Genomic DNA, 14687 nt, shown 5'->3' with positions numbered 1-14687 from the left:
TGGGGCAAAAAGTTCACCCGTTCGCAGTGGGAATTTTGTATTGCCTTGCCAGGTGCTCTCTCCACTTCCACGCGTAATTCCCAACTTTATATTCGACGAAGGGTGTGGTGAAAAGAAGCGCACCAGGTAAGAAAATATATACCCCCGGGGTGGGGGTTTCTCTCGGTCTCCCACAAAATTGCCTGTGAAAAGCTGATGCAATTTCACTCTGAACTAATTGTTATTTTTGTGTGTGCATGGTTTTGCAGCTCTACTGTTCTGCTAGTTACTCGATTATCATCCTCCTCCTCGTCATCCGCCACAATATGGGAAAGGAAAAGGTGCACATTAACATCGTGGTCATTGGCCACGTCAACTCTGGCAAGTCCACCACCACGGGTCATTTGATCTACAAATGTGGAGGTATCGATAAGACAACGATAGAAAAGTTCGAGAAGGAGACCCAGGAGATGGGCAAGGGAGCCTTCAAATACGCCTGGGTGCTGGACAAACTCAAGGCGGAGCGAGAACGTGGTATCACCATCGACATCGCCCTCTGGAAGTTCGAGACCGCAAAGTTCTACGGCACCATCATCGACGCTCCCGGACACAGAGATTTCATCAAGAACATGATCAGGGGAACTTCTCAGGTATGTAAAAAATCTTTCTAACTCAAATGTGAATAATATGAATGAGTAGTATGGACATGGCAATGCATTGCATTGAAATATTTTGCATTACGCACTAAAAGAATTAACTTTGGCCCTATTAATTTTACAGGCCGATTGCGCTGTGCTTATCGTGGCTGCCGGAACTGGAGAGTTTGAAGCCGATATTTCCAAGAATAGACAAACTCGTGAGCACGCCCTTCTCGCTTACACCCTTAGCGATAAACAGCTTATTGTTGGAGTCAACAAGATGGACTCCACTGAGCCTCCATACTCTGAGGCCCGTTTCGAGGAGATCAAAAAGAAAGTCAGCAGCTACATTAAGAAGATTGGATACAATCCAGCTGGCATACTCTTCATCCCCATTTCCGGATGGAACGGAGACAACATGGAGGTTTCCGACAAGATGGGCTGGTTCAAGGGATGGAAGGTTGAGCGCAAGGAAGGAAACGCCGACGGCAATTGCTTGATTGAAGCTCTCGACGCTATTCTTCCCCCATCGAGGTGAATATTTAACAACTTAGTATGATGATGACTGACGATCTACAATAATAATTTTTTATGATGCTCATGATGTTTTTTAATGAATACCTACCTATAGACCTATCGATAAGCCCCTTCGTCTCCGTGGTGGTATGCAGATTTTCGTAAAGACACTCACGGGAAAGACCATTACCCTCGAAGTCGACCCGGGGCCTCCACCATGCCCCAGGGCCCCATTAGTTATGCCCCCCGCTGTACAACGCGCCCCGAGGCGAAGTCATTGATATTTTTTTTAAATATATGATTTTTGTTATTAAACCTATGCAATTTGAAATCACATGTATCTAAATTATTTGACCTTGGCTTGAATTAAATAAAAAAATCTTCAAAAAATTGGGCATCTGCCCACAAAATTGTTTGTTTTATTGAGACCATTATTTATTATTTCTCTCATTTTGAAGCACAGTCATCAAACAGATATAAGACTTATTCCTTTGCAAATTAAAACGATTCATGTGTAATAAATAGTATAATAATTAATTACGCGTATTAGTATAATCGTCACAATCGTATAAAAAAATAAATGTGAAATTCCTACAAATAGACGTATGACCGTTTTGATCTCTTATCCACAACGTAGTAGACGGCTAAGCCGAATAATGCTAAAATTATTACGTAGGTGAATACCATCAAAAGAACTTCTACACCATCCTTTGCACAAAATCATTCTGCAATTCAGAAAACAAATTCCTGGTTAGTCATATTTTGATTATTCGTTGATTCGTTGTGCAAAATTTCTGCATACTCGGTCCAAAATCTTTGCCATCTCCGAGAGCAATCTTGTCATGAAATGCTTCCACATGGACCTCGGACATGGCGAAACTGTTTCTCCCATCATTGAACTTGATCAATTGGATGGACTTGCAGACAAAGGATAACTTTTCAGGGGCGCTTAAAATAGCTCCCACGTCGGAAGCCGTCAGATTGTAAATGTGTTCTAAATTATCAGTTCAACAATTGAATCCTTCATTTATTCATGATTTAATTATTCATTATTTCGTACGCACCGGGGTCAAATGGGTCGTGAAGATCAACCTCATTGGTTTGTATCCTCCCATGAATAGTGGTCACCGCATAGTACAGTTCGAGAAATGAGGGTTTTTTCAAATGGGAATATCTCTGGAAGGTGAGCGTAACTGAATGTTTCACTTCCGGTTGTCGAGGATCTGGGGACCACTCAAAAGACAAAGCTTCAATATTTGGGGTTTCATTTGTACCACAAAATCCACTGACGGACGCAGTCCTGGGAATGCCAATCACAAGTCAATCGCATCTCATTTGGGGTTGTTGATGTTTTTATGTGTTCCGCCACATACTCTATGACGAGTGGGGATGAGTCAAAAGAAGTAGTACAATTTTGACCTCAGTTTTCACTTTGCGAGTTTCAAAGGGCACGCATAAGTTTGAAATTTTCAGAATATAATTATCAATAGTTTTGCAACAAATTACCTTGGACTGATTAGCAATTTTGATGATAGTTTTATTTATATTAATCAATATTTCTGTGATATTGGGATTATTGATTAATATAAATAAAACTATCATCAAAATTGCTAATCAGTCCAAGGTAATTTGTTGCAAAACTATTGATAATGATATTGTGAAAATTTCAAACTTTTGCATGCACTTTGAAACTCGCAAAGTGAAAAATCACATCAGATTTCTGGACCCATGCGTAACATGGAGAGGAAATGCAGAGCGAGAGCTCTTCTCGCTCAATAGAGCGACGAGAAAAAATATTACGCAGGCTTAACTCCAAACTCACAAACTGCATGCGCCAAATGTCAATAAATTCAATATTTAAAGTTATATATATATATGTAGATACGTTTTATTTTGACCCATTGGAACAATGCATACATACAAAAATGGGTACACAAATATTAAACATGCCAAGGTCTGAACTTCACCTTACATAAATATGTACATATCTACATACCTAATGGGTGCTCCATAAATGATGCCACAAAAACGGTATTGGTAAGACTCTCTCTCTCTCTTCTACATACATAAATATTTTATCCCATTGCACTCACATCTAAAAAACATGCGGGGCAATATTTCCACAGCAAATTGAGCCATAAAATAGAAAAGCATCCATAATATCGATTTAGGCTGAAATAATTTAATTTAACTGAACTTGGGGCAAAGAAGAGTTATATTTAAAAACCTCAAACAATGATGCATTACGTATTTTCTTCGACATTGAATAATTCTTGACATGTTCTGCTTATATACATATGCACATAACTCTAAGAAAATAATTTTAGTTCATTTAATTTCGTCAAAATATTTAAAAACTCATATATTTCTCAAGTATTTATTGTATACAGGTTAACTATTAGAATTTGCTCCAAATTCAAATAGAAAAATTGAGACTATTAAATTCTTCAAAAAGCCCAACAATGCCTAATATATTTCAAAACATCAAGAAATTGTACCTCAGTCGTTACCACTTTACACGAATTACTTCTTGGCACAGAAATCTCCTCAATTCTCGCTACAACTTTCTCATAATTTTATTGAAATTGTGTCAATTGACGAAACCATTTCCCACCAAGTTGAACCTTTCTCAACCACACTACCCACACTTCGAGTCTGGCTTCTCCAGTTGGAAAACGGGGGCAAAATATTGTTTCGATTTCATGAATTTATTTACACATTTTGCTCTAACGGTCAAATGGTTGTGGAAGAATGTGGGCATGATCCAGGACAGTTTTGACCCTTCTTTGGAGGGTAGCTCGAGGAATATTCCGACATGGCAAGGACTTATGATGGTCTATTTTTCCGTGTCCTTTGGGTGCTTCGTGTATGAACTAATCCACATGTTGCACGTATTGGATGTCGGAATGGCTCTGGTGGATTTCGGATTACAGGAGGAACTTCGACAAAGCCAGATTAGAAGTGAGGAACAGATATTTATGCATTTGCATTACATACACTGCAAAAACGCCCATCGGTATTTCAGTACGGACGTATCAAAAATCGCATTGCGAGCCATCCGTACTTAACCGATGTACAATCGCACTCCGTGCAAGTGCCAATGCCTTCAAATTTAAGTATGGATGGCTCACAATGCGATGTTTGATACGTCCGTACTGAAATACCATACCGACGGGCGTTGCAGTTATACACATATTCTGCATATGTATGTACATAGATATAGTACGTATGTACATAATGCGTACTACGCACCAGTGTAGTTGCAACAAATTCACTCTTCATTTGCATATCTGTATCCATCTGGGTATGCACATATGCACTGTTAGAAATAATATTGAGTATCGAAATTAGTCAGGAAATCATAACAGTGCATTTTTCTAGGACGGCTGGAACTGGGAATATAATCTTGTAAACGTTTACGCGGCAAATGTACACAAATTATGGAAGGAAAATTATGTACCGCATACACTGTAGCTATTGTGTACTCTTATTTACCTATATATTTCATAAATCAACCGTGTAATTGTATGTATATTTGCACACTTATTTTTTCAAAATTTGCAAAATTTGATTGATAAACCTTCCACAATTTTCCGGTTAAAAATTCTCAATGAATTTCCTTCGCAATGATCTTTGAGATTTCGCAATTAATTTCATCATATATTCCAGATAAGCGTGTCTCTTTGTCCGACTGGGATTTGGTGTCGTTCGCTATGGCAACTTACATTGCATTATGCCCCGTGCCAATGGCAATTTTCACTTTCACGATGCTATACCCCTGCATGCCGCCACTGATTACGGGACTGATATACTGGACAAAGGACGCGACCTGCAGTTTAAATCTGGTGTCAAAAATTGTGATCGGCTTATTGGAAAGTTACACGTGGTGCATGAAGATGGTGATGGGATTTCCTGCCATTTACTTCTTTTTGATCCATCCTGGGTGCGTGCAAATCTTTCTTTTGGAAGAAATTCACAGGTAAATATGTAAACACATTGATTGGTTACACTTACGTCGAAGTCTAATTTTCATCTCGTTTACAACATATTTTTCGAAATAATCTTGTAAAGTAAAACTTCCAGTAATATTAAGTTTCTATGAAAACTTCGAACGAAATCTAGAAAATTTTTGCACGTTTTGTTTAATTTGCGAGATACGCGAAAGTTGTGAGCCTTGCATGCATACATAAATGCATTCCTAGAAACCATTTTTTTTACAAATTATTTTAAAATGCACATATTTTATCTCTGTAAAACTAATAGAAAATTACATCTTCTTAATTTTTAGAAAACTTACTTCCGGACTTTACACAGAGATCAGGAAGTATCGATACATCCAAACCCTCTCACTTTTGCAGAACGAGCTCCTAAAGCAGCCCGGAATTCAAGTACTTGTCGGTGGCATCATCATAACTGAGACGGTCTCAATTTACATGGTTTTCCGATCGTGGCAAATCCTTCCCCTTCCGGCCCTCGGTTTCTTTGGTATTATAGCGACATCGTTTTTCTTCACAATTCATGTCTATTTCAAGGCAATATCGAATCCGTTTGTAAAGTCGGTGGAATTGGTGCGGTTTGGAGGGCAGATGAGAAACAAGTGGGTTCAAGCGTATTTACGGAGTTGTTCACCGATTAGAGTGTCGCTAGGAGATGGAAGCTATTTCGGTAAGATCACATCCCTCAAAATTTGGCAGTATTGCATGGATAGGCTAGAAATGATACTGCTTCTCTGAAATTGTTTCAACACACAGATACATAATTCCTGATTGTCCGAGCTGTGTTGCATATAGTATAATTTCTTTAATAAATTTGCTCACATTTTGATCTGAAATTTTTCAAAATTAAAGAATAAGGCCTTTCAACTGTAATGTATGTACATTGCATGTATTGTACTGTACTGTATGTACATATGTATGATGATGTATTGTAAGCGCCTAATTGATTAATCATGGTAGACTAACAATTTCGAATATCGATTTATTAATCAAATGATTTGGTACACAAGTTATATTTTTAATGCAATGAAATGTTTATAGAGCTTTCTAAAAATATGCATGCATATAAGCAAGCATATGTGCCAAAAGGTTTTAAATGTATGTACTGCTTTCTCAGTATTAACTTCATAGAGAAAGATATACGATGTATTTCTAAATATTTAGAAACAAATGTCTTAAATTACAATAATTATTTGTGCAAGATGATATGCACTTAAAATGTCTTATCTCTTACTTGTGGGAATGTTCAATGTTAATAGAGTTGAACATAACGGTTTTTCTATTTTTTCCCCACGTACTTCCAAGCGCCATGGAAGTATACATATTTGTATGTATGTACGTATATGTCAAATTGTACTGTATTATAGCTCAATGTGAAAATTACCAGGTTTTCAATTAATGTGTGTAAATCATAGTGTGTAAATTTACTGCAATCGTTAACTACGACAATTAAGGCATAAATTAGCACTAACCCAATAATCAACGATTTAAATTCATTTATTACATTACAAATAGAAAAGGTATACTTAGCAGAGATTCTAAAATACAAATTGCAAAATTTCGCAAAAAAAACTGCATACTATGTAATCACCTATTTATCTATTTTAATCTATATCTTTCTTATCAAATATAATAAGCCCCCTAAGAAAAACCAGCATTCGAAATCAGACATGACTATGCGGTACAAGGCTTATCACGCATCCCGTAGTATTTCTCTATCCCAAAAACAATTCCGGATACAACCATACCAAAAAGTGAAAGTGAGAAGAATGACAACAAATGTTTAATGCTAATGAATCCCGAACTCCCCTCATCCTCAAACCCTTCCTCTTTTTCCACATCTCTCAACCCTTTCGTTTCAATTAGTCCGCGAAGGTCATACATGAACCAGCCTAGGTGCCCGGATTCCCTCAAGGACTGCACCTTATCCGCAAATATTTGTCCAATATGGAAAACATACTTGGAAAAGTATACGCTTGCCCCTAGCACCTCCCCAGGAATTTTATGACACTCTTTACCCGCCTTCTTTCCTAAAACTACCTTCGTTTTCTGCAACACTAAATCACTATAAAATCCATCCACGCTTATTTCCAGAATTGCAAATTGCCTAGCAACAAAACTTCGTATTTCTTCAGGTTCCCAACTCGCCCCAAAATATTCCCGAGTTGTTGAATTAATTAGCTCTAAAATCCCATTCCTTTTATAATCCATTTCATAAATTAGTCTCGTCGGTGTGGAAAAATTCCCCCATTGCAAAGTTACAATGCAATACCCAGCTAGTATCACTTCACCCAGAGAAGCAAATGGCGCCAAAATATCCGGAACAATAAGTTGACTTGTTAAATAATTTTCATACAAGGATGAAATCAAAATGAATGTTAACGAATAGCTGACAACAATCACCGACCTTGAATACTTTTCTGCTATCGTTTGACGAAGTAAGATCGCCACCAGATTTAAAATGGTCTCGCATACATTCAAGAAAGTTGAGGCGTCTCTCCTCCATAGAAATGGAGGCAAGGTGAGACAAACTATGAAGATAACTAACCAAGCTGAAAATGTATACGGGGAAAGCCATACTTTAAATGAAAATGAGGTGTAACTATCCACACAGTAAATGATACGCTGTCCATATCCCCCCACAAAAAAGAGAGCCCCTGACCATTGCTCCATTTCCTCGCTAAATGAGCTCAGTTGGAAACCGTAGCGAAGTTTTCTTCTATCAATCGACCCTAATCTATGAATGGCGGTAATGTTCAAAACTTCTGCGACCGTTTGAGCGATCAGAAGGTCGAAATCACACGGACTTTCGAAATAAAGTGGGCTCACTTGCCATGGCGCGTGGACACAGTTTGGCGAGGAATCAACTTCCCGGAAATATTCCATAATTAAAATAATCTCGTTCTTTTTAAAACTATTTTTGTAAATGGCAACGTTGACGAAATCCAGGCTCACGTGGGATGGAATCTCCTGGTAAAATTCGAAGCAATAGGGACACAAAAAATGCATCTTTATATGAAGTTCACCCTCTTCTAGAAAGAATATTTTACTGTATGACTGCAAATATGTGGTACTAAGGAGTAACTGGTTCAAAATTTGACGCGTATTATGAGACCCTTGTATGAAGAAGGTAATGGAGGATGAGTTTGTAAACTTGACGATGTGTGGGATGAGTTGGGTGTGGCTGGTCAGATTGAACAAGATCGTGTAGGTGCATCTTCCCCTGATAGGTTTAGAGGTGGAGTAGAACAATTTATTCGAGGTGGAATTTATTATGGAGATTAATTTCGGTGAATTAGGGAATTGGTTTAAATATAATTGGTCAAAGTTTGGTGTTTTGTGTGAGAAATAGAGTTCGTGAAGGAGACATTCCTGAATTTTAAACGCCCCAATCTGTGGAAGTACAAGATATTTATATATGTATACTAGTTTATGTAGGTCTGATTTGTAATAATTTAAAGTTGGGTTGATAACTTACAACACTAGAAAGTGCGAAATTACTAAAGGTGATTATCAACAGTACAGTAAATTTGAGACTTGGATTATCCATGTTTACAGAATTATGCTGGATTCAGGAACAATAATTCGGCTGTGAACATACATGACAAAGAATTTTTGTATTTTAAATCATTAAACTAGGTCGAGGTTAATATAAAATTGATTGACATTAATTGGAAATGATTAAATATCCAAAGTTGACAGCTCCGTGCTAGATTCACTAGATAATTTTTATAACAAGATACTTCAACTTGACGGTTGCCTATTTTGATTGGACAGAATTTAGTTTAATGAAAAATATCAATCGTTTGCCGTTTCATTTGGATAAGATTATGTAACAAAGTTGCGGAAATGCAATGCTCCAAATTTCACAACGAATATGCTACATCAGCGATAAATTTGACACCATCGCAAAAAGTTGGCATTTTTTGACAAATTAGTCGTTTTGACCTCGTACTCACTTCGACAAGTCGAAATGATGCTGATTTTATCCTGATTATTTTTCAAACCGATGAAAAATTTATTGCTTTAAGAAACAGCAAATAGAGAGACAGTATTTCAGGAAGAAACATGAAAGAAATATGGAAATGGGTTGAATCTTATTTTTAATTGTGTTCAAGTAGCTGTCCGTCAGTAAAAATTGATAGTAATAAATAATTCATGACTTCATTTTTGTTAAAGATAATTTCATTTATTAAAATGGGATCGATAATTATGCACATCAATAAGTTAAGCACTCTCCAATTTTTATGGCCAGCTCAGTCACCTCATTTGCATTAACATATATAAAAAAAATATTAATAGCTTAACCATGCTATATGTAGATACGTACACATTTCCACATGGTCTATATTTAGTTTTAATTTTGGTTTATCGGTGTACATAAATACTAAAGTTTCGAAGTTCTCATGTCACAGATTTAATCAATAGGACAGAATGGTGCGCGAGTAAATGTATGAAGCTTGCCTAATTAAGGAAAGCCAATGAATAAGTAGACGACATTCCACGACACCATATAACCTCAAAACCCTACCACACAAATTTTTCATTTCTACGTTGCTCAACAATTTTCCCTTGTTGTTGAGGTTGTGTAACGTACACGCCGCGAGGTTGGTCTATCGTGGTTGGACCTCGAGGAATACCAAGAAATTGGTCCCCACTACGAAAATTTAATGTAGACTCATCTGTGGTATTCTTAACTATGAATAACCTTTTCAATCTTGTTCCAATTTTGATCACTTTATCCCCACAATTTCTTCCTGATCGTGACTGACAATAAAGTCGGAGAGTGAAAAAGTAGATTATTTCTAGGATGCTGATAACACTGAATCCCATGCATAGCCCGAGTAGACCACCAGTGCTAGCTAAACAATTAATACATATTTAGATACATATATATAAAGATGGGGTGACAAATGTGCAAAGACATTTGTGCAAACGATAAATGTGCAAAGACATTTGTGCAAACGATAAATGTGCAACCTGACAAATGTGCAGCCCGATAAATGTGCAAGCGATAAATGTGCAACCGATAAATGTGCAGGAATTTTTCCAACAAATAGTGCAATATATCTTGATATAATTTACACTTCAAATCAAATTACATCTTATCAAAAAACTAAGAATTCTGAAACATTAATTTTGTGGTGAAGCTTATGAAGCTGGAGATCTTATAATGCAGATTTTATACTTATTAAATATTACTAGTCATCATTATAACGGGGTTGACCCCTGTCAATTTTATAATAAAATTCCCGTCCCGAATCAAACCTTACATTTATGTAATGCTAAATTTAGCTAGTGACAATTAAACTTTAGTTAGGGACACCCCTCGGGGACAGAATTTAAAATGACAGCAAATAAGTAAATCCCGAATTATTTAATTGAAATTTAGAATTTTAATATGTACATAATTCCAGCCTATACGATAGGCTAAAATTCACGAATTCACGAAGATGTATGTACCAGGAAATTTATGCACCATAAAAATATAATTTAGTAAAATATTTAATTAACAATAAATTAATACTGCTCAATATAAGATCTACAGCTTCAACAGACATCATACGGGATGTCACCACAAAATTAATGTTTCAAATTTTAGTTTTTGAGGAGATGTAATTTGATTTGATGTTTAAATTACATCAAGATATATTGCACCATTTATTGGAAAAATTCCTGCATTTTTATCGGTTGCACATTTATCGTTTGCACATTTATCGGGCTGCACATTTGTCAGGTTGCACATTTATCATTTGCACAAACGTCTTTGCACATTTGTCGTTTGCACATTTGTCGGGCCACCTATATAAATCAAGCAATTTAATCGATTATTTAACAATTAGACTTACAAAGTAGATCGATAAACCCGTAAAGCTCGGTCCTTTGTTTCGGGTGCGTCGAGTCGGATAAATAGTGGACGTGAAGGATTGACACGTTTTGATTTACCCTGAACAATACAATTTAGCATCTTTTATACAAAAATTTAAATTCTGGTAATTTTTTGACAAACCATGAAGCATTGGTTTTATTCTGATACGTCCAAAGAGGGATGTCAGTCCTTATCGGCATGAGGCTTGTGGTCATTTTGAACTGTATTTGCATTGCACGGCTTAATATTACTTTTTCGGAATACTTTTTATGTTAAGTGACCCACCTCAATGTCATTGCACGTAGGAAGGCACATTTCGCAGATTGTTTGCAGCCCCTCTTTTAAAAGTTGTCCTAATTATACATACATAAATTTGATTACTATTTGCAACGATTCCGTAAATTTATTTAAGAAATATTAGATACTTAGAATTGTCTCCGAGCAAAAATATTGTTTCACGCCGCATATTTGCTGAATCTCACTCCCTACAATACGGACGCAATTAAATAAATAGGTTAATTATTTGATTACCAAGTAGAAAATATACAGGAGAAATATCTTTATTATTCGTATGTAGAAATGATCTTACTCGGCATGTAGTGTCGAACGCATTTACACGCTTTGTAGGTTCGGTTTGCAACGCATTCGTTTTCACAATTGGACATTGTGTAGTATTTAAAGTACTTGAGGGAGAATTCTTGCCCAAAGTAGCAGTTCCGTTTTTCCTACAAATGCATGTACATAATTAAGTAAGAAGAAGCTTGCTACATAATTATTTAAAATTTCCTTAGAAAATTCGGAAATTATGCAACGCAATGCATAGTTGAGGGGGCTCAAGTTTGTCTTGCGTAATTTTTAAATGTCTTAAGAATTCAAAAATTAAACTATTTCTTAAGTCGTACAAGTGGGAAGCCTTGAATTTCACTTCCGGCCCTGACAATGTCAGGTTCGATTTTGAGATAGGTTTCCGTATTCGGTTTAATGGGAACTCCTTTATCTCCCACGTTCGGAAAATCGAAGGGAAGATGAGCCAATGCCTAAAAATATGTAAATCCATTAATTATCAGGAACTCCTAGGTCAAAAATTGAATAAATAAGCTTACCATAAATCCAACCGAATCAGTACTCGTGCAGAAATAGCTTTCGTCGTCCGGATTCAGTAAAACCGACAGTCCAGTTGTTTTCCCAGGTCGGCGTTGCCTCTGCGGGAATTTCGGTAGTGTTCCGAACTTATGTCTGTATTCGTGTTCAAATACTCCCTCCTCATCTAGAATAATGTTGTCTGTGTCCAATTGGAGAGATTCCCATTCTTCAATTCGGACCTTGTCGTCTCGTGAATCATTCCTTTAAAGTAGAAAAAATGCGAATAAAAACACAATAAATCTGTTTGACAAACTTACTTTAAATTCAGCAACAAGGACATCGGAACCATATTAAAGACGCAGCAGTAGCCGAAATCAGTCTCAATTTCGTAAAATAATTCGCTACATTTCCTAACTTCACCTCCCCACATGCAGAGAAGAATCATTTCGTCACATTTGTTGGCCACCTGAAGAAATTTAACTGGTCTCAAGACATATGTACATATGTACGTAAGGGTAAAATATAAAAATGCATTTATAGCTTTATCACATCTCTCAATAAATCAGCAAAAGACAGATGATTTGTCCACAGCGAAAAATTTTGAGTAGCTCTGAATTTGATGATTTGATCAATGAGATCCTCTCGAACAGCGCCTCGATCGAGGGAAAAGTTGAAGGAATCCTTGAATGATGGGGACGACTGACAAATGTGGTTCAAACGGTACAAATTACTGTTACTCTGAGCGTCAGTAGGATTTGAAATTAGTCGTCTGTAAGGGGATACAAATTAATATATTTTCACAATTTCGGAGTCATACATAGTTGGTTATAAAATGCCATGACGGTTTGATCCTTATTAATGACCTCTCATACTCCTCCGCCTTCGATTTCTGCACATTGTTCGTATTGCAGATAGTGATTGCAGGAAAGGGCAAGCGGTTAATTCTAGTGTCCGTCGCTTGAAAGACTGTGATCACTGGGGTGAGGCGATACTTGTCCCAAACTTGGAGGATCAAGATTGTCGCAGATGAGATGGAAATTATAACTGCGATGAACCACAATAGTCTAGAAATTTAAAAACTACAATTATAGAGATCAAACCCAAAGAAGGTAATTGTTAAGAGTATGTAGTGATCTCAAGGGTCTGGTTCTCCACAGAAAATTACCGGACCGTTAAGACCGCAAGCTAAGAGTTTATCACCTTTCCACAAAATGTCGCTTTGGTTGTCCAATAAATCGAAAACCGTGTAAACTGCTGTCCATGCAGTACTGCGAGGTCTGCTCCCACAAGTTCAAATCTTTCAAAAGTACCCCATCCGTTACTTTGAAGTCAAACTGATGCGCCTTATTTGAAGGCTGCATTTTCATTTTTAATTTTGCTTTAACAATTGACTTAGACAAGGCAAAATTCTGGATATTTGCAAGAAGTATGATCAACATACATGGTGTCCAAATTTTAAAGTTCCATGCAGTAAACCGTGCGATTAAGTTGGAGGCTCGTATGTACCTCATTCATAAACAGAAACCACAAGAGTATGTATGTACAGGTCATGACGTATTTTATCCAATATTTGTAAGCAGAGCCGTACGGACGGTGGAGACGACTGGATAGTCGAATCCAGGCCGTACCGGCCGATAGGCCGTACCAGGAGGATCAACTATACACTACTGTTCGTCCAGTATCATTAGTCGCAAAAAATTCTGATAGGTTACCTGGCAGATTATTTATTTTTCAATTAGCAACCAAATAACCTCTCAGAAAATTTTCCAAGAAATTGCGACTATTAATATTGGATGAACAGTAGATAAAATGACAATTTTACAGAATTTGAAAATTTTTGAATTTTTTAGTTTGAGCTAGAAAACAGTCATATATAAAATATGTAAGATTTTGTTTTGTGGATTTGCTGCCAGCATTGTGTCAAATAAGTCTACATGGTAAGAGGATGCATTGCTACTTTACCAAGGACTTTTTCAGTCAAGTGTGTGAATAAATAATCGGACACCGGATTCAAAATTCCCCAGAATGAAAAAATACGTGTTGCGTAATACGAACATATGTGGGCAACGTTAATCAATTTTAGAAAAATAAATTTTGAAACTGAATGGTGGCGACATTTCAGATGTGATAACTCGCCATAATTTTTTAAACTTTAACGTAACCAAAAGCTGTGTTTAAAAGAGAACCATGAGAGCTCTCTCAAATGGATTTTTCTCAAAATCTCACTCGACCGATAATTTCATGAAACTAAAACTTTGTTATTTATGTACTAAAAATCCGCCACATTCAACAAATGACTTTTTAAGGACGCATTTTTAAATTCGTTTAAGTTTTTGAAATCCCGTCATTATTTGAAGATTTTTTTATTCTTGAACTTTTGAAAAATTATGATTCAAAAAAATTTGAAATAATAACAACTTTTTGGAATAATTAAGCTTTTAAAATTATAATTATTTTACCAAATTTGCAAAAACTTTCTAAATTGTTCTTATACTTTAAAGGTTTTACAAATTGAAAAATCGCGAGTTAGTGAAGCAGATGAGGAAAACATGTGCTGCAAATTACTCGTTCATACATCGAAAAATTTGTGATTTTTGCTTACTAACA

The 14687-nt window shown here is 36.4% G+C and overlaps 3 protein-coding genes and 1 long non-coding RNA gene across 4 annotated transcripts; 2 read left to right on the top strand and 2 right to left on the bottom strand.

Moving 5' to 3' along the window:
• LOC110841897 (elongation factor 1-alpha 2) lies at positions 1–1543 on the top strand. Its single transcript, XM_022087596.2, has 4 exons — positions 1–126; positions 249–629; positions 760–1151; positions 1249–1543. Exons 2-4 carry the CDS (start codon positions 306–308, stop codon positions 1412–1414), a joined length of 882 nt encoding a protein of 293 aa, XP_021943288.1. The 5' UTR covers positions 1–126; positions 249–305; the 3' UTR covers positions 1415–1543.
• On the bottom strand, positions 1435–2523 carry LOC118433706. Its single transcript, XR_004833535.1, has 3 exons — positions 2198–2523; positions 1936–2127; positions 1435–1858 (listed from the first exon to the last, which is right to left on the bottom strand). It is a non-coding gene; the product is annotated as an uncharacterized LOC118433706 (long non-coding RNA).
• A 2303-nt stretch (positions 2524–4826) lies between these two features.
• LOC118434070 lies at positions 4827–5939 on the top strand. The gene is made up of 2 exons (XM_035846811.1): positions 4827–5112; positions 5422–5939. Exons 1-2 carry the CDS (start codon positions 4847–4849, stop codon positions 5864–5866), a joined length of 711 nt encoding a protein of 236 aa, XP_035702704.1. The 5' UTR covers positions 4827–4846; the 3' UTR covers positions 5867–5939.
• A 5942-nt stretch (positions 5940–11881) lies between these two features.
• Positions 11882–13441, bottom strand: LOC110853301 (pickpocket protein 28). Its single transcript, XM_022101591.1, has 6 exons — positions 13281–13441; positions 12944–13144; positions 12630–12849; positions 12398–12546; positions 12101–12341; positions 11882–12034 (listed from the first exon to the last, which is right to left on the bottom strand). The coding sequence occupies exons 1-6, from the start codon at positions 13439–13441 to the stop codon at positions 11882–11884; spliced, it is 1125 nt and encodes a 374-aa protein (XP_021957283.1).
• Between the last annotated feature and the right edge of the window lie 1246 nt (positions 13442–14687).

The sequence above is a fragment of the Folsomia candida genome, unplaced genomic scaffold (genome assembly GCF_002217175.1).
Source record: "Folsomia candida strain VU population unplaced genomic scaffold, ASM221717v1 Fcan01_Sc001, whole genome shotgun sequence".
Lineage (NCBI taxonomy): Eukaryota > Metazoa > Arthropoda > Collembola > Entomobryomorpha > Isotomidae > Folsomia > Folsomia candida.
Note: the sequence above shows the minus strand (reverse complement) of the source record. Positions and strands in the feature narration are given on the sequence as shown.